Below are 19,746 nucleotides of genomic sequence, written 5' to 3'. Positions count from 1 at the left end.
ATAAAGAGCCTAGGCAATGAAATGGCCCATTTTACCAGTTAGTCGAAACATGTATTATATGTTGAACTGTAAAATATGTAGATGGTTATTGATGCAGAGGAATAGAATAAAAAAACATTTTTAGTTCAGTATTTTATATGAAATACCAAAATATAGTCTATCGGACACAAAACAATTTTAAACTATGCAGGGCGACAGATTCCTTAGTACCAAGAGTTAATAACAAAATGGCGAGTGCGTGAAATGAAACTTACGTGTACATAAATCGTATAAATATTGAAAATCTTCTTGCAACATGCTAATTTGGCGTTAGCCCTTAATGAGTAAATACAAACTTATATCTATTATGCAGTCACTCCGGTATTAGACAATGTTATTATAAAGACAATATTTACTTCTATTGTAGTAACATAATATTTTTATCAAAGCCTTAGGAATTACAAAAATTTGCACAACAAACACATCAATAACGCATATTCGTTAGTCACGCGATAAAAACATGTTTCATATTGCATGACTGACCTATACTTTAAATTATCATACAACCGACAGCTACCTGTTTATTTTCAATACGAAAATCCTTTATAAACGAAAATGTTAACTATTATTGCCCATCTTTATCTATTAGGTGAATTCATGTACTTTTAACACCTTAAGGTTAACTTTATCCCTAACCATTGATAAATACCAGTGTAAACTTTGACAACAACCACACCAAACAGTTTAGTACAAACATCAGCCTTCACTCTGACGGCGAGTCATCAAATAAACTCTCTTAATGAGAAACGCGAAACTTCAACGTAAATACTACTTCTGTTGAGAAATGTTTTATTTCCAACACAGCATTGGTACGATTACCCCGTTTTGTTCCACATATACTATGTAACTGTTCTGCACACCGAGGGAGTGATTGACCAACGCTGGGTTATGGAAAAGTATTGGATGCTAGACTGTGTAAAGGTTCTTGGTTGATGAGGAGTGTTTGACCATGGTGTCTCTGTGCACTTGGAAGCCGATCTTGCCGTGAATACCGAGCTGCTCCTTTAATTTCCTTCCGATATCTATCACGGCATGTTGTTTTGTCGTATCTGCGGTCCAGACAGCTGTAAATAATTGATCAAGTATAATAAAAGTGTAAGCCTATGACCTCTTGTATGGTGTAGCCGTAGGTAATATTTGTTTTATATCTGTTTCATTGATAAATTTTCTTTTCAGCCAGGTTGAAACTTTTTATTGCTGTTAACCATCTTACCAATAAAGCAGTCAATCATTGTGGAAGGATGGCATTATGTATTTTATGGAACAATAATTGTGTATTTTGTTTTAATCCATCAGTCCTCGGAATCACAGACACAATAGAAAATCTATTGTGTCGCGCCCCGATCGGGCCTTACGGTGGTCAATGGGTTAAAATAAGATAATTTAAATTCATATCAATACATAAATGTATCATTTTCACTGCTGGTATTAATGCTACATTGATTATTATTAACAGGAAATAACTTACCAATTTTATCTAATTTTGCTCTTACATTCACAACAGCACCACAGATTTCTTCAGGATGCTCAAAATTCTCACCAATTAGTAGCAATACCTAAAATGTAAGATTTTTAAATAAGAATTTTCCTTATGCCATATGAAAGACAGGCAGTGGAAATTGTATATTTTTTACACATCTTTTTTCAATAATCCAATTGAGACATATATTGAGCTTAATACTTAAATGCAGACTTAGGTAAGTTAGTAGCCTTATGTTAATAAAGCGAAAACATTAATGTTAGGAACAAAGTATAGTTAAATCATAGCTGTTCCTATAGATATATAATATTTCAACTTTATTCCATCCTGAATCATGTGATAGTAGATGACAAAAAAATATACACAAGCACTGATTAAAAAAAACACCTTTTAAGATTTTATCTACAAAATGTAATGAATACTCACAACATCTAACCAAAATCGGTCAAGGTCGGAGTTGCGCTGTCTCTTCTCAAGACTGATAAGCCACCGGCCGCCCATTTTGTTAGCATCGTCTTCCCACATGGGGCGAATCCCCTTCTTGAACACGGCATAGTCATGGCCTTGTCTGATCTCAGATGGCGCTTTAATATGATGGTAGAGCCTGGAATATTATGAATGTTTAGGGCACAAAATATATGGAAAATATTCAAATTATATTTAAATCTTTGTTTTAATTCGTTATCGAGATATGTAGCTTGAGTTCTAACATGTTAACTTACCTCCAGAAATCTTCAACTGTGTCAAAAGTAGTCAATTCAATCTGGTTTTCTTCCCATGTTTTTGTTCTGTCGTTATCGTAAAACCAAAGGCTCCACGTGTTTTGCAATGGATGCTTGATCAAGAACTCCGGGGGAACCTCTGCATTGTTGACATTTTTGGTCTCGGTACCCGCTGATCCCTTGAATACACAAGTCATTTTCAAAAATCTAACCTAAGTTTCTAATAAAAAATTATAATAAATAACAAGGATAACGTTTTATTTGAAAAATAAGGTCTAAAATTCTAATATTTCAAAGGTAAAGACGTAAATATATCCTTTAAAATCGATAAACATGAAACAAATGCTGTAGTGAAAGTGGCTCCAGCCACATCAGCAGGGAATGTAAAAAACTACGACTGTACCCCATCGAAAATGTATATATTTACGGGTATTATAAAAAAATTAGCAACGGATATTGATTATAACTACCTCCACTTCTTCAGCAGTATTTCCAGCCATGTCACAGAAATTCTTTGCGACCTCAGTTTTTTGCAAAAAGACAGAAACCCGGTCTGTGTTGCAAGTTAAACCATTCAATGTAATCATAGATAATATATATCATAAATGTATAATTAAATTATTGTTAATTTAATTAAAAATAACCAAAAAAAGGTTATAAATAAATACCTGGCAATAAAAAGAATACAATAATTGAATTTTACAAATTTATACATACGAATACAGAATAAGCATTCCTTGAAAAATTATAATTCAACAAATTACAAAATAGCAAAGATAAAATAAAGTTGCCAGTTAAACTTTATACAGATTACAGATCTGTATTGTATTCTGTAGTGTCTGTACTCTGTAATGCAGTCTGCAGACATTATTGACATTTCTAATATCAATCACAATCTTTTGCGCTTAGAAATTTGCATTTTGCCGGTTCTTCCGTCCAAAGGCTAAAATTAATTTTGAAATAAAATTATTATAGTAAAATGTCCGTGCAAACAGTATTACTAGATTTTTCTTTAGATCCTGCTCGAGTAGCTGATGAAAGTGGACAGAAAACAGTGTTCGACCAATTGGAAGAGGTACTGAAAGAATATCTTCCTAATCTGATTTTAGCTGCAGATATTAAAGTTGATGGTGGTTCTCTGAAAATTCTGACTGGCAAGAAAGGTGTGACTGTATCCACAAGATTGTTCGACCGTGGTCTTGTTACCGTAAATATTGAATATTACAAGGAGGACAACGAAGATCCATTAATCAATTTCAAGGTTAGTTCAATTCACGAAAATAGAACCAATGCACTTAAATTAATGCCTTTTAATTTATATGTCAGACTGCATTTATATATTCTAATGTGGTGTCATATAAATGTATATTTAGTTTAGAACCTAATTAAATTAATTTATTCATGCAATACAGCAATGTATATTATGTATATTGTTCTAGTGAGACAATGTATTTTACCATTTGATTATGTAATGTAATTTGTAGAGGTAAATTAAAGGAATATGAAAAAAGGGCATAATTTAAGATATTTGTGTGAAATTATGAACAAACATTAATAGCTAATATGCCATGGAAATGTGTTCTAAGTAATAAGAAACACATCTAAATAATTAAATGTGTGGGCTTAACATTATTTTGAAGAGCATACAAGAATTTATAGAAATGTAATATAATCACAATCCCATAGAAAAAAACCTCAACATGAAAATGAAGTAGCTAATCTCACTTCCATACATATAAGTATAAAATAATATTTAGATCAGTAGTATCATCATTGAATTCTTATATTTTACTTGACAATAATAGGTTCTGTTCTTTAGGAACTTGAAAAAAGTATATCTAATTTATTAAGAACATAATTGTGTATAAATTTTAGAAAAATTAATAATACTGTTAATATTAAGAATCATTTAAAACTTTTGTATTAAATTAATATTATTTTTTCAAACATTGATCGAATTAAATGATGCCATATTTTAAGTTAATTTCAACAAATTCAAAACATTTTTCATAATAATAACATGGAAATAAAGTACTGTTTAGTCACATAACAGAATAAGGTTGAGCGTCTCATCTTGTTTTAGTGCTCTAAACAACTGGAAGATTCCATCCGACAGTCTTTGGAGTGTCTTAGACTCAAACTGTTACCATCAATTAAACGGGGGTATAAATATGATATCTACTTGACTAGCTCAGGTCAGCTTTGGTCATAATATCCCTTTGGTTGTGTTTGATCTTTCAGTTTTATTTATAAACACCTTAAACACTTTATACTAGATATAAGGCACCGTTTTCATGCTGTTTTAAAGCACTATAGCATATATTTTTTCACTTATCAATTTTTAAATGATTTTCATAATTAAATCATTCATTAAATGTATTATTTGTAAATTAATTTCTGATCTATAGAGATTTTTTGCATTCTATTTTTTATCTGACTGAGAAAGAAGGGGAGATTATTTTATACTTTTTGAAAAGATGCCTTAAGCTAAGCTTGTTAGTATTATATTTTGTTTAAAATTGGCAAAGAGCTGTTTTATCTTATTCCTATTTTTTTATACCTGTGTCTAAATATTATATTCTGTTATATGCATGTCTTTTTTTTTCCAATGTAAAGAAATTGTGCCTTACATAGATCTGATAAGACGCTCAACCTTCAATGTTACTATTAGAGTGCATGTCTAACAGTCCCGCATTGTCACAATTTATTTATCATTCCTTTTTTATTCGTATTTCAATAGTCGGCGAAAGAATTGGAAAGTCAACTGAAAAAACATATCACTGTTCTAAAATCTCAAGCTTATCCACCATTAAAACGATGCCTATTCGGCAGATATTTCCCATCATCCGGTAAGTTTTTTTTTTTACTTTATTTTTTTTCATCTTAGCATTTTTGGCTTTTTTATGAAATTTTGTACTTTTTTTTTAATTTAAGTTGTTACGTAACTTTGTTGCTATGTTTCAGACGAAAGACTTCTTGAATATGATATTGACAATGTGCTGTTTGACGAACAATCTCCCTTCCAACGAGTACAAATTGTACACTCCAAGAGTCTTGGAAATATGTTGGTGCTAGATGATCTTCAGAGTAAGTGAAATTATTTTCAAATTAATATTAAAACTAACAAATGAGGTATTAAGAACAAGAAAAATACAAAAATATGTATCTAATTCAGCTAAATAAATTCATATCTAATAATTATAACTGCTTGATTCCTTAGCGTCTGCAAATATCAATGAGTTTTAATAATAAGTAATAACCATAAGTATTGTTTACACAAGATAAAAACCTTATCTTTTATTGTTAGAAAATGTAAATGCAAATTAAATTTATACTGTCAGTCTGTAACTAGTACACATTTGTTTGCAGATATATCTGAAGCAGATCTCATTTACACAGAAACTTTAATGCAAAGGGGCAAAGAGAACTATGAGGGCAAGGAAATTGTTATTCTTGGTAAGTTTTATTGAAGTGAGCTACTTTAATAGCTTATATTTGCTAATGCAACAAGTTTTAAAGGATTCGTTTTTTTAATGACAATTGAAATCTGGACCTTTTTTAAACAAAAAATTCCTATACAAAATTTTTATTTTTAGTGCTGTGTGAAATGGAGACTTAAACACATTTATTGTCAGATTAGATTGTTAAATAAATATTTGCATCAGGTATTTCCAATTTAACTTCAAATGCAATGTAATGATGACATGGGATACAAATTTTCTTACATTAAAAAAGGATGGGTTGCACTCCGGGAGTGCCGGTAGAAGTGAAAACTTGATTATTAACGTTCAGCATGTTTGATATTTTGGAATGGTATCCGTCTTACGCATGGAATATAAGGGCTAAAAAAAAACAAATCCGTCTTACGCTTTTTCGATCAGGCCATGTGTCCTGACGCGAGTTTAAGACTTTATACCCAACGCCGCTAAAGAAGTTTTCACTTCAAAATACAGGTGGCGGCGACGGTGCCTTATTATACGAGCTGCTAAAGGAGAAGCCAAACTACGTGTGGATGCTGGAGATAGACGAGCTGGTGATGAAGGCGTGCAACAAGCATCTCAACACTATCTGTGGGGACGTGCTTGAGAGGCGGAAAGGTGCTAATTATGAGGTAAAACCGAAACTAAAAGGAAACGAAAATATTTGAAAAATGGAAAGTCTTTTTTACCCTGCATATCAGTAAGCCTGTCGATCCCAATGTATATGTGACTAGTCGTCATTCTTCATGATTTATGTGTACAAAAATATATTATTTATCTATTATACAAATAGGTAATGTTTTATTTTGAAAGTATGTTCGCAAAAACGCATGTTGTTATGGTCTTTAATTGTCTACGTAATACGCACGTGGCCATGCGCACGCTTTCTTCAATCACAGTTGATTGTAAGAAGAATGCTTGCGGAGCGGCAACTTTGCGAAATCCGCTCCTTAATCGCTCTTCGTGCGGACTGGCAACGTCGCGTCAACCGCTCGTTATGCGTTCATCGCGCGGAGCGACAACGTCGCGTCAACCGCTTGCCATGCGTTCATAGAGCGGCGCGGCAACGTCGCTAAAACAGCTCCTTATGCACTCTTCATGCGGAGCGGCAACGTTGCAACATAATTCCGTTTCTACAATATGCAAGCGTCGTACCGTACATTATTATTTCTGTATCTACAAATTTTTTGTTTGATACAGTTATGTATCACTCTGTGATATTAATTTTTCTCATTGTCTATGTTGCCTGGTAGGTTGCTAATTCATAAATATGTTTTGCAGTAAATAATTTTTCATTGCAGATAATAGTCGAAGACTGCATGCTGACCGTCAAGAAATTCATGAACGAAAATAAAAAGGTCGATTATATATTCGGCGATCTCACGGATATACCAATATCGGACGCGCCGTGCGGCGAGCTCTGGGAATTTATGATCAATATACTAAACTCGGCGTTCAAAATATTGAAGCCGACTGGCAAGTTTATGACGCATGTAAGTTTTGTTTTTTAGAGTAGAACGCTTTTGCAAGTTTTTTTATGTGATAAGTAAGTTAGATGTGCCACTTTTGTTTAGTATTGCTTAGCGAGATTTAACTTTTTGGATGAGGCCGATATTTTAAACAGATTTTATGCAATTTTTGAGGGATTTTTAGTTTTTACATTATTAAATACAGAGGGGATGTAACGATACCGATACCGATACCGTTACCGATATATCGGCCAATTAATCGGCAAGCCGATATATTGAGTCTCTGTTAAATGTTGGTAACCTTTATGCATAATTCACTATTTATTTTTCTACCAAGCCATCGATATCGGTATCAGTATCGCCGATATTTTACTACAAATATCGGTATCGTATCGGCAAACTCATGTATCGTTACATCACTAGTTTTTTTTTATAATTAAATTGTTATTTTATTTACAGGGCAATGGAGCAACGTCAGCTGAATCGCTAGAAATGTACGAACAGGTGCTCATGAAGATGAAGCCAGCAGTGACATTCTCAAAGACTAAAGCGTTTGTGCCTTCGTTCTTCGAGGAGTGGATTTTCTACCAGATAGCGTTCAACCAGAAGGACGAGTAACCAAAGTTACATATTAGTTGTATTATTAGTTTGACCTCTAATTGTGATTTACATTTTAATATTCTTACGTAAGTATAAGTATTTTGTACTAAAATGGTACTAAAATGTTGCATTCAAAATGTTTCCCGTTAATAATAAAAATAGAGACCAACTTTATTATATTCTATACATAAGAGTTCCACCTAAATACTACATAATTTTTCAATATTTTGAATAGTATTATAAAAATTACATAAAACAAAATGTTAAAATGTATGTCATAATACATTGTTAGTTCCTCATCTATTTGAAATCACAAAATCAATACAATTTTATTTTGTTAAGTCATTAATATTAAGAGCACAGACAAATCACTTCTTATTATTAATAGTAATTAGTAAACAATCTAAACATTTAAAATGCTAAACAATGGGTTTACTTTAACTGAAAATATAATTTCGATTTCGACCCACATACTGTAAGAGTTGTTGGTTACATCCACAGGTTACATCCCAATTTTAATAATACTTACTTAAAATCAAACACTAGTAATACTTAATGTATATTTTGATCCCATATCCAAGAGAAAGGTTATTCTTACAATTTTATAAACGAATTTGTGTTCAATTTTTTATCGTATCCTCTGTATAACACTGCCAATATTACCAGGAACAAAAATAAAATATAAAACTATGATAATAACACGTGATTTGTAACTAAAGTCGGTCCAAAACTATCAATAGTATCCTATTAACTTCAGCTGGTTTATGTCAACTACCTTTATATTATAAGCTTTAAGTATGACTTGTAACACAATATACAGCCTCTATGTATTATTAAGCTAGTACAATGATGTGTCCACACGATCATAGGCTGAAGAAAAAATGTCTAGACAATTCGTAAATAAAAAACTCGAACATCGAAATCATTACAATAATTAAAAATAAACATTCAAATCCTGCCAGAACTTTTAAATTAATAATATTATACATACAAGTCACATGTCGTGTAATGTGTTCAAAAATCAACAATCATATTGGAAAAGATAGCTGTACAATATTTTACTAAATTAAATAACTTTCGTATAAAACATCATTGAGATACTATAACTACGTATATAGAAAACACCGCCTACATCACTTATGTTCCGCTCAACAGAGGTCAACCGGCCACACTGCACTTAGTCACTTTAGCGCGATGGTCGCGTTCATGTCTTGTAAGCAAAAAACCATGAAACTCATCAAATATAAACTCGAGTGTTTTAAGATATTGCACTAATAATTCAAGTAATGCGGCAAAGTGCAAAGGAATAACTTTTCATCGGTAATTAACATTTTGGCAAGGCATTTTGGCATTTTCATCAAGGCATTGGGTATGAAATAATATCTTATCTTATACATATATAAAATTCTCGTGTCACAATGTTAGTCTGCATACTCCTCCGAAACGGGTGGACCGATTCTCATGAAATTTTCTGTGCATATCGGGTAAGTCTGAGAATCGGCCAACATCTATTTTTCATAAGTACCACGGGCGAAGCTGGGGCGGACCGCTAGTGTTTATATAATAATATGGCATGACGTAAATTTTTATAGTGGAAAATAATAATTTTACACCTTTAGAAAATAATGTACTTTCCTACTGTGGATATTACTAAAAAAAAGGTTAAATCATGAAAGATGAAAATCAATTACTTACCTACGTATCAATTCTTTTTTTTTTGTTACATTGATTGGTTTTAATTGATAAGTTTATTAATAATTTCTTTAGAAGAATAATTATATTATATATAAGTATATTTTTTTTGTAACGATTGTTTTTAATTGATAAGTAATAAGCAGAATATTTACGAAGTGTCGCCTCTTTAACGGTGAGTCGGTGACGTCGCTTAATCTATGACTCACTAGCCGCTCCCCGCGCACCGCGTTTGTCGCACAGATTTTGTTTGTGGTGTCTTCTCTATACGCAGTAATAATAAGCTCAATGTAAAACATACACGATCTAATTTTATACTTAAAATCTTGAAATAATGTTAATTATTTAAAAACAATCAATGAAGCACACCACAAAAAAAATTGGAAAATAATATTTTCATTACTTATACTTATAAATTTCTGACCGCAGTGATTTTACCCAGTCATTTTGACAATACCAAAGAATAATTATTTTAGTAGTTTTAGATGATATGTGACGGCTATTAGTATAAGAATGATTAGTTCCTCCCCACTGCGTAGGTATGATACTGCCACTAACAATCAGCTGTGCTGAAACACCGTGATTTATTTGTTTATTCATATTATATTGTGTTAATATAATTATTTCATTCAACCTGTGTTTTATTGTTGAAACATAACTTTAGATTTTTTTTGTATTGATGGTATTACGAAAATTATACCATTTTAAATTTTAATAACTCAGGCCCCAGAACCACAGACACAATAGAAAATCTATTGTGTCGTGGACCGATCGGGCCGTTCAGGGCTCAATGGGTTAAGCCGGGTCCACATTTGTATCAAGTAATCCTATCCGTATCAGGCGTATCGTATCGAGTATGCGTATCCTAAGTGTGGACGTCCATTTTGACCATACCGTACCTACCTTTTATCTTGAAAATAGCGGTTGGAATGGTTTTTACGATATATCTCTTAAACTATTTATTTGATAAAAAAATATCGTTAACATTATTTGTTGCAAATTAAATTCTCTACAACTTTGGTCCAGTAACTTTTTGTCGTAGAACTATAAATAAAAAAAGTTATTAGCGAAAATGTTCAGAAATTAGAGATGTTTAAATTTTTCTATAAAACTTTTTTTTATAATTTTACGAAGAAATGATATCAGACCATTTTTGTAGGTTGTTTTTCGAGGAACAACTTTTATATACAACATTTTTTCATTACGTCAATAGCTAAGGTTTTACAGCGCTCAGAAGTGAGTACTAATTTTCAGTACTCTGTACAGTATACTTATATTATGTGTGTAAATAATAATTTTTATAATTTATATCACGATCACGATATATATATACACGATATATCACGATATATATAATATCACGATTGCGATCATTTTGCGTCCACACTAGCAAACATGATACGCGTCGATGCTACGCGACAGAGATGTGATACGCGAAAATGATCAAGACGTGTGGACCCACCTTTAGAAGACACTTGACAAAAGTTAGAACTTAGACCCATAGCTCAGAAGAGTTTCGTACAGAGAGTGTTACTATGTTGTGCATGTGTTATTGCAGCTGCAAAAGTAAAAATTTCACTCAGGAATATTAATTTTAAGTGGATTTTATGCGAAATGACTAAGTTAATCTTGTTCATATTACGAAAAAAATTTTAACCAATGTTTAAGTATCTGCATGGCTTAGGTAAAAACTTAGGTAGATAATAATTGGTAACTACCTACTAACTATTCTTAATTATTGATAATGGGGAATACCCCATACCAATAGGTAAAACAACACAAAGGTGTACTATAATAATAAAACAAATTTTACAACTTATAAAGCATTTAATTAATTACAAAAACACCTTTCATATAATACAATTGGTGAATCCACATTTAGAACATAGTAAAAATAAAATCTTTTATCCTAGGTACATATTTATAAATTAAGTCTGCACTTGGCTATGACTCATGCTCATATTCATTACAAGAGATTTACAATTCTTAACAAAATATATTGAATATCTAAATAACTTATAATGAAGTCTGAATTTTAAATCATAATTTTGGAATTTCCCAACATTGTAATTATTTAAAGCCCTCCACTTTTATTACAAGTTTATAAAAAAGGACATAGACCATAGATTGAACTAGAGTCTAGTTACTAGACTCTAGAGAATGTTTTAATGCAATCCTAATAACGGTACATTCACATGGTGTCAAATGTTTCTCAACCCTATGGTTTTTTACAAGATTCAGTTTAGTGGTATCAGTATTTCAATGACATTCACATATGTATTCAGTTTTAAGACGACAAAGAACCAAATCTTGCTGAAGTTAACATCCAATTTATCAGTATAATACAATGTGATGTCAAAGTTCCTTCTATGTGCCAATAAAATATTTGAAACTGGATGAGTAAACTTGAATAACAAATAAACACAATAATCATGTACACATATTAACATTAAAACCAAATATATTATAATTCATTTGCATTATTGCCAGTATCACATGTAAAAAGAGGGAAAGTTATATAAAACATACATCAAATATTATTCAGCCTGTCTTAACCTGGCGAGTCGCTGCGTGAGCTCGTCTTGTTCCTGTGACACCACTGTAGCTGTGCCTATAGATGTACTGGGAACACCTGACGGTAACTCCATGTTGAGTTCCAATCTGGAAAATATAATTGAAATAGATTATTGCATACACATAAAAAAATGTAACAATAATAACACACAAACAAAATTACATGAAAAAATAGGCTGTGATAATGCATCACTAAAAAACGATAACTTATAGTTGTTATAATAGTTGAATTGTAACTCTCCATAACTTTTCATAATTGATTGAAAATATTAAATAACTATAAAATAAACTATACATATCCAGAACACATACCCAGCCTCATCAGCCACTTGCTGCAGCAGCGTATCCACATCACCCTGCGGTACTGAAGTTGTTGTTGTTTGTGACATTGCATTTTCCATATACGAAGATTGTACATCCAGATCTTCAAATTGGCTCTCAAATTTGTCCATTAGAGTTGATATCTTCTCTAGATTCATTGATTTCATCGCTGCGTCCATCGCTTTAACTACACCTGCCATGGAGGTTGTGACCTAAAAAAGACGTAATTTAATTTAATTCTGTGAGTTAGAAGAGCATTATTTTAATTGAATCCCGGTGTTCTTTGAGTGAGAAGAACCTATCTACAGTGAAATAATTTGTTTGCTAATAAATGGTGGTTGGGTTGAATCTTTCAAAAACTATTAAAATTAATTGACTATATTTATCCATATTGAAGTAAAGGCTCTTTACTTCTAGGTTTTGTTTTACAACAAACGTATTTATAACCCTAATATTCACAATTTTTCTTCATGTATTTAAAATAACATACCTTTCTGGTTGTTAATGCTGTTTGCACTCTGCTAGAAACTGCATCAACCCTAGCAGACATTCGTAAATAATTCAACGCCTGATTCTTCTGTCGTATTGCATTCTCAGCGTGTATCCTTGCCCCCTCCATGTTACCTTTCTGAATAGCTTTTTTCGCCTTTTCTTTCTCCATTTTTTCTTCCTTTTCGCATTTTTTTGAATTTCGTTCCAACTCTTTTACAGCGAACTTTAAATTAAATAGATGCTCTGATGATGACGACATGAGTTAAGGAATATTGTGAAATTTATATGACTAATGTAAAATGTAAATAAAATATAATAAATTAGGCAGATGCTTTACAGACATACAATAGACGTAAAAGATAGGTGGTCGATGACAAATTTGACTTTGACTAAAATGCTAGATTTTGACGTATTATCTCAAATAATTAGGTATATAAAACAAAGAAAAAGTTTATGTATTTGTAGTATGAGGTAAAATTTAAAAAAGGATACTCTCCATAGCAGACGAAGACATTTCGTTTCCCATTTTGACGGCTTTATAGAAACTTTTTACACGAAATAGTAGATCTTCGACCTGTATAATAAGTAGAGAGGGTGTGAAAATCTGAAAGTCTTACAATATGATCAAAAATTAGAAAAAAAATAGTTATTTTAATTAATACATAGAGCCAGATGAGTCACAATTCTACAAACAAAATATTTAAATGTCAAGTACATCAGCTGTCAGCTGTCAACCATAGATTAACAATATCGCTACAGATTTTCGCTTTTGGAAATCACAGGGCTACCAACAATCGTAATTAATAATTTTTAAGCAAAAAACATAGATAAAAATAGTAATAATTACTACTCTATTTTTCAAAACCCCATCATTCAAATACCTACCGTGTTCAAATAGTAAGCAAAAAAAGGAATTGACTCGGCACACGGCGGAAATATATAATTTACATACTTAAAATATTATATTTTATACTTTATTATACATTTGAATATATTACAGTAAGTAGAATAAATACTCTAAGGATTTTATACAAACTTTAAGATAACTAATTTGAAATCAATTAGCCTTGTATCATGTATGTAGAAACCAAATTAAAAAGAAGTATTATCTTGTCAATGGAATTAGTCGTAGAGTGAGAATGAACCATAGAGGAGGCACTAAAATGACAAGTAATGCGTGAGAGAAATACACTTATGACTATAAAGCTAAGAGCAAGCGAGACAGAAACATTGTTTTTTGTTTCTCTCATGTTATGCGATTTCTTTTGTTGGGGACAAAGGCAGTTTGTCCCAAACAAGCGGCTACAGTCCATTGTTTTGCTAGTTTTCTGTTTTTTCTCGCTGTTAAGTGACTTCAAAGTTTAATAAACGTTGACAGTGATCTGTTTTAATCCGACTTTAAGTGAAAATATGGTGCGTTGTAGTGTGATTGGTTGTAAAAATCGGCCGGAACGAAGATTACCAAATATTACCTTTCACACGTAAGTAAACTTATTTGAAGTATATTGTTTTATAGAACTGGATATAGTTGATACATTTTCATTAACTCTAATGTGAAATTATCTACAAATATATAATATTTTCATCGAAATAGACGTAAACATTTTTTTGTGTTATCCGACTAAATTACGAAGTGTTCTTGTTGTTCAGGACGCCATTTGTTTTTACGTAGTTTCAAATTTATGGTATAATCATGTGATTAACATTAGGGATACCAGTACAGGGTAAAATTTTCCCCAAAATCGTGAAATGTTTTTTTAATATTAAATATGTTTTTTAGGTTTCCAAAAGAAACAAGTACATTAAACAGATGGATTCGAGCTACCGGAAGGAAGAACTGGTTACCAGGAAAAAGTCACAGAATATGTTCTATACATTTTGAGTCGCGTTATTTTCGAAAAACGAAAAAAAAAACCTATTTGATGCCCAATGCAATTCCAACACTTTTTACAACAGTGAGTAATTTTTGTGATGCATTTAGTTTGGATTTAAATGTTGTAGTTTAAATATTCATAGACCGATTTTGTTGCTACGTCTACATAATAAACAAAACAAGTTATTAATTTATTTTTATAGGGGTATATTTTCTATTTATACTAAATCAAATTTTATTTTTTTAGGATATTATTGTTGAGCGACTGAGTACTGCCCAACAATCAAAAGTCCATGGACCAGGTCTTAAGGTAAATTAATAATTCCATTGCACTTTCCCACGAGCAACAACACTGCACTATTTTAGAACTGCACGACATACCGTGGAGAGGAAGTTTATGAGGTGTTGTTGTGTATGTACACGGCTCATATGAATGTGTGAAGCCTGGATTAGTCACCGGTTTTTTTACACCTTTTATTTTGTACATGGATGTTCTTAGTATTATCTGATTCAACTAACTTAATCTTTTCAGGATGTTGTTGAGCTACCTAATACAAGAGAACAGGCGAAAACCCCTGAACCAAGTCTTGAGGTAAATTGATTATATTATAAAATTATGGTGAAATATATATCTATACTAATATTATAAAGCTGAAGAGTTTGTTTGTTTGTTTCAACGCACTAATCTCAGGAACTACTGGTCCAATTTGAGAATTTCTTTCGGTGTTAGATAGCCCATTTATCGAGGAAGGCTTTAGGCTATATATTATCTCAACAGACCAACAGGAGCGGAGCAATGCGGGTGAAACCGCGGGACATAGCTAGTTAGTAATAATTTCATTTGGGTACATTTTGTACATTTATGTTATTTGAATTTTCTGGTTTACCGAAGTTAAACTTTATCTTTACAGGATATTATTGAGCTACCTAGTACTAGCAAACAGTCGAAAGCCCCTGAACCAAGTTTTGAGGTATATCATTATTTCATATACAACAATAAATTAATGAATGAATACATTTATTTCTGAAACAATGAAGTAGAGTATAGTAATAATTTCATCACGCCGGTGCCAGCGCATGGTGACAGCGCTTGTGGCCGATCACGGGGCCAGGAGCAGGAGCCGCCGTTGTGAAACTATATAGTGCTCGCGCAATAACTAAAACCGTAGCAAATGTTAAAGAACAGCCGAAGTGATATCTTTAATGGCGTATAGGAAATGTTGCCACAGCGTGGTTTTATAGCGTGACCAAAAAATATATTTTGAAGAGTTACCGTGGGAGCACTGTAACTGTTTAGAGTTATTTGTATAAGTAGTATATTTTGTCTTATTTAGGTACATCTGTGTGGTCTTATATTTTTTAAAATTGTAAAATTATTTAAGTTGGAAAAGGAATCAAATCTACTATAATTGTGAGGGGAATCTAAAGCCTGTAACATAGTTTTGAAGTTTAAACTAATACATGCTTTAATTTCCCCAAATATATAAACTGTATTATTATAATACTTTTTAATTAAAGATTTTTTTTCTATTATATATTTCTGTTTCAAGTTTGCAAAAAATAACTTAATATTTTTTTTTCCAGGTGGAAACACCGAGAAAAATCAAATTAAGAAAAAAATTAATAAATAAAGAACGTGTAGCCGAGCAAAGAAAAAAGAAAATTGCAGTATTGAGGACAAGGGCGTGGCGGTTAAAGAAAAAGAATGCAGAACTGTGCAGCATATTAGAAGATTTAAAAGCCCGATGTTTAATAAATCAAGAATCTGCTGATGTTTAGTCATCTATAGAAACGGCAAATAAGGACTTTTTAAAAAGATATATTTGTAAAGAATCCGCACCTAGGAAGTATTCTGTAGAGTTAAGAAAATTTGCATTAACTCTCCACTTTATAAGTCCAAGAGCCTACGATCATGTTCGAAAATATTTCAATACATGCCTTCCTCACCCACGAACTCTTTCACGGTGGTACCAGTGTATAGACGGTAGTCCAGGGATCAGTAAAGAATCTTTAGAAGCAATAAAACTACTCAAATTAGCTAATAGTATAGTGAATCCATTTCGCAAATTATTTTGCGCCCTATGTTTCGATGAAATGGCTATTAGAAAGCATGTAGATTTTGATGGTCAAAACTGTATAGGGTTTGTAGATTGTGGCAATAATATAAGTAGTGGTCAATTAGCTAAGGAAGCCCTTGTCTTTATGCTAACTGCTATAAATGGTAGTTGGAAAATACCTTTAGGGTACTTTTTAATAGATGGTATTTCGGCATACCAAAAAGCCAATTTAGTTCAGACCTGTATTAAAACCGTTCATGATGAATGTGGAGTAGAAATTTTATCACTTACATTCGATGGCTGTCCAACAAACTTTGCAATGGCTAAATTATTAGGGTGTTGTTTACAAGATACTCAAATAGATCCTACTTTCCAAGTAGGTGACAAAAAAATTATTATATACCCAGATCCATCACATATGCTTAAATTAGTACGGAATACTTTGGCTCAGAAAGGACCCATCATTGATAGGCAGGGACGCACTATTTCCTGGGAATACATCAAACATTTAATTGACTTGCAGGAAAATGAAGGACTTCACCTAGCTAATAAACTGAAAAGATCTCATATGAATTTTAGGCAACAGATCATGAAAGTAAAGTTGGCTGCTCAGACTTTCAGTAATTCTGTTGCTGATGCCATAGAATTTTGTAACGAAGAACTTAAAATAGATAATTTCTCAAATTCGGAGGCTACAGTAGAATTTATTAAAAATATAAATGACTTGTTTGACATATTAAATTCAAGAAATATGAATGCATATACACATAAAAAACCTCTATTCGAGGGAAACTTTTTAAATACTAAATTGATTCTTGAACAAATATATCAATATTTAATGAAGTTACATTTAGGTGGCATGCCCATCCTTAATACAAACCGAAAGACTGGATTTTTGGGCTTTATGATTTGTATACGAGGGATAATTTTTCTATACGAAAATTATGCCAGAAGTGAATCCTTACAATTTCTGTGTACGTATAAGCTTAGCCAAAATCACTTGGAGTATTTCTTTAGCGCGATTAGGGCTAAAGGTGGATTTAACAATAACCCTACAGCCAAACAATTTAAATCCGCTTTCAAACGGATGCTAGTCCATGGTGAACTTAAACACATCACTACAGGTAATTGCATTCCTCTACAGGAAATAAATATACTAACATATACCAAACCGGAAATTGCAATAAATAAAACCACAGAAAGAATTAAACTAATAGATGAAACTGATGATTCTGAGATACGTGACATTGATTTTATCCGCACTATGGATGACCACGACTATTTAAGTGATCCTAGTAAACTGACCGAATTTTCGAAACAAATTATTATTTATATCGCAGGGTTTGTTGTAAGTCAACTGAAAAAAGAACTTAAGTGTCCTGATTGTACGTCAGTTTTGACTGCGGATAAATTTAAAAGTTTCTTGTATAAAAAAGACAAGGGGGGACTGCAATATCCTAGTAAAGATGTAGTTGCCATTTGTACATTTAGTGAGAAAATTTTCCGTCAAAATAGAGATATGAGTAAGAAAAATTATTTTCATACTATTTCTCAAGAATGTCTCAAAAGATGCCTTAATGAAAATCTTTTTTCAAGAATAAGTGATCATTTTAAAAATCAATTATTTTTAGACTGTCACTATTCACTTTTAATTAAATCCATCTGCGGAAAATATATAAAAGTTAGGATGCACTATGCAACAAAAAAAATGTCTGAGGTGGATGACAAGGTACGCAACTTTTATAACAAGTTAATTTTATTTAAAGGTCAATAATTTTGAAGGTCAAGGATTCAACACCATCCTTAACTCTTAATTATAAGATTTTTTTTATGTTTGTATTAGTCATCACTACATAGTATAAAACAAAGTCGCTTTCTCTGTCCCTATGTCCCTTTGTACGCTTAAATCTTTGAAACTACGCAACGGATTTTGATGCGGTTTTTTTTAATAGATAGAGTAATTCAAGAGGAAGGTTTATATGTATAATAACACCCATTAAATAGTGGAGAAGTACTGTTATTTTTGAGGTTTCTAATGTGATGTCGTAAAAATTTACATTTTTTCCGCTTACATTGCAAACGCTGGCTGAACCCTACGAGTTTTATCAAAATAATGTACTAAGTATTATACACATTGAAAAGGTCTACAGAAAAGTCCGCGATGGTATATGTCTATCTCTTATGGACAATAACTTTTTTTGTCATTTACTTTTTACGACAAATAATGGCTAATTTTCGAAGCGATTTTAACCAATACAGCATTAATACTTAACCAATTAAATACCTTGAATACATTGTTCATTTGATATAGATATACAAGGTGAAAGGTAAGACATTTGAAAAATTTAGACAGGAGCTTCTACTCATGAAACTGAACAACTTTTGTTCTACAACTTTGCTGAATTTGTAAAAAAAAATTGGACTTTGTAAGGAAACTTCGCTAATCAGCTGACAGATTTCCATACAAAGTCCAAATTTTTTTCTATATAATATAAATAGATATTATAATTATATATAATAATTATATAATAAGATATAATATAAACTACCTTATGTCCGATTTATTCCAGATATTGATGCATGCCAAAAAGGAGGACTAGGCCTACTGGGGATACCTCTTTAAAAAAAACGCACCTAAGGTTCTTACCTCACAGGTGGTGTGGAAAAAGAACCAATACAATACAACAGTGAATATATATATATATACTAGCGGTCCGCCCCGGCTTCGCCCGTGGTACATATTTCGCAATAAAAGGTTGTGCCAAATTTCATCAAAATCGGCCCAGTAGTTTATGCGTGAAAACCATACATACATACATACATACAAACCTTTCCTCTTTATAATATTAGTATAGATTTAAAAATTGCGGGACGTAGCGTTTGCCGCGGTACCGGCCAGCCGCCCGGCTATATATTTTATACCCGTGCGAAGCCGGAGCGGGCCGCTA

General features: G+C 32.0%; 4 protein-coding genes across 5 annotated transcripts; 2 read left to right on the top strand and 2 right to left on the bottom strand.

The window, feature by feature from the left end:
- Positions 1 to 117: 117 nt before the first annotated feature.
- Positions 118 to 2,862, bottom strand: LOC149904346 (eukaryotic translation initiation factor 4E-like). The gene is made up of 5 exons (XM_090107160.1): positions 2,712 to 2,862; positions 2,242 to 2,420; positions 1,946 to 2,123; positions 1,508 to 1,595; positions 118 to 1,103 (listed from the first exon to the last, which is right to left on the bottom strand). The coding sequence occupies exons 1-5, from the start codon at positions 2,826 to 2,828 to the stop codon at positions 946 to 948; spliced, it is 720 nt and encodes a 239-aa protein (XP_089963286.1). The 5' UTR covers positions 2,829 to 2,862; the 3' UTR covers positions 118 to 945.
- Positions 2,863 to 3,156: 294 nt separating this feature from the next.
- Positions 3,157 to 9,113, top strand: Sms (spermine synthase). Of its 2 annotated transcripts, none has more exons than XM_090107414.1 (7): positions 3,157 to 3,502; positions 4,982 to 5,090; positions 5,206 to 5,328; positions 5,611 to 5,697; positions 6,195 to 6,352; positions 7,022 to 7,213; positions 7,649 to 9,113. In XM_090107414.1, exons 1-7 carry the CDS (start codon positions 3,221 to 3,223, stop codon positions 7,805 to 7,807), a joined length of 1,110 nt encoding a protein of 369 aa, XP_089963540.1. In that variant the 5' UTR covers positions 3,157 to 3,220; the 3' UTR covers positions 7,808 to 9,113. The 2 variants fall into 2 exon arrangements, with proteins under 2 accessions (XP_089963540.1, XP_089963541.1); XM_090107415.1 differs by lacking the exon at positions 4,982 to 5,090 and adding an exon at positions 4,325 to 4,436.
- A 2,175-nt stretch (positions 9,114 to 11,288) lies between these two features.
- Positions 11,289 to 13,581, bottom strand: Chmp1 (charged multivesicular body protein 1). The gene is made up of 4 exons (XM_090107329.1): positions 13,361 to 13,581; positions 12,867 to 13,111; positions 12,368 to 12,588; positions 11,289 to 12,142 (listed from the first exon to the last, which is right to left on the bottom strand). The coding sequence occupies exons 1-4, from the start codon at positions 13,392 to 13,394 to the stop codon at positions 12,019 to 12,021; spliced, it is 624 nt and encodes a 207-aa protein (XP_089963455.1). The 5' UTR covers positions 13,395 to 13,581; the 3' UTR covers positions 11,289 to 12,018.
- A 421-nt stretch (positions 13,582 to 14,002) lies between these two features.
- On the top strand, positions 14,003 to 16,929 carry LOC149904343 (THAP domain-containing protein 1 B-like). The gene is made up of 6 exons (XM_090107266.1): positions 14,003 to 14,349; positions 14,649 to 14,823; positions 14,989 to 15,051; positions 15,274 to 15,333; positions 15,653 to 15,712; positions 16,326 to 16,929. The coding sequence occupies exons 1-6, from the start codon at positions 14,279 to 14,281 to the stop codon at positions 16,518 to 16,520; spliced, it is 624 nt and encodes a 207-aa protein (XP_089963392.1). The 5' UTR covers positions 14,003 to 14,278; the 3' UTR covers positions 16,521 to 16,929.
- Positions 16,930 to 19,746: the final 2,817 nt, after the last annotated feature.

This window comes from Colias eurytheme, chromosome 11 (genome assembly GCF_061535395.1).
Source record: "Colias eurytheme isolate Ceu_HAF_F1 chromosome 11, ilColEury1 Martin Lab GWU primary, whole genome shotgun sequence".
Lineage (NCBI taxonomy): Eukaryota > Metazoa > Arthropoda > Insecta > Lepidoptera > Pieridae > Colias > Colias eurytheme.
This window is presented reverse-complemented; position numbering and strand designations above follow the sequence as displayed.

Coding starts and splice junctions, on each gene's coding strand:
- LOC149904346 (XM_090107160.1), bottom strand. CDS start 2,828: ATGATTACATTGAATGGTTTAACTTGCAACACAGACCGGGTTTCTGTC. Junction 2,124..2,241: donor ACAGTTGAAGATTTCTGGAG/GTAAGTTAACAT, acceptor ATAATATTCCAG/GCTCTACCATCATATTAAAG. Junction 1,596..1,945: donor ACCGATTTTGGTTAGATGTT/GTGAGTATTCAT, acceptor CTTACATTTTAG/GTATTGCTACTAATTGGTGA.
- Chmp1 (XM_090107329.1), bottom strand. CDS start 13,394: ATGGGAAACGAAATGTCTTCGTCTGCTATGGAGA. Junction 13,112..13,360: donor GTCTTCGTCTGCTATGGAGA/GTATCCTTTTTT, acceptor CGTCATCATCAG/AGCATCTATTTAATTTAAAG. Junction 12,589..12,866: donor CAGCATTAACAACCAGAAAG/GTATGTTATTTT, acceptor CGTCTTTTTTAG/GTCACAACCTCCATGGCAGG.
- Sms (XM_090107415.1), top strand. CDS start 3,221: ATGTCCGTGCAAACAGTATTACTAGATTTTTCTTTAGATCCTGCTCGA. Junction 5,698..6,194: donor CAAGGAAATTGTTATTCTTG/GTAAGTTTTATT, acceptor TTCAAAATACAG/GTGGCGGCGACGGTGCCTTA. Junction 6,353..7,021: donor GGAAAGGTGCTAATTATGAG/GTAAAACCGAAA, acceptor TTTTCATTGCAG/ATAATAGTCGAAGACTGCAT.
- LOC149904343 (XM_090107266.1), top strand. CDS start 14,279: ATGGTGCGTTGTAGTGTGATTGGTTGTAAAAATCGGCCGGAACGAAGA. Junction 15,052..15,273: donor TCCATGGACCAGGTCTTAAG/GTAAATTAATAA, acceptor TAATCTTTTCAG/GATGTTGTTGAGCTACCTAA. Junction 15,713..16,325: donor CCCCTGAACCAAGTTTTGAG/GTATATCATTAT, acceptor TTTTTTTTCCAG/GTGGAAACACCGAGAAAAAT.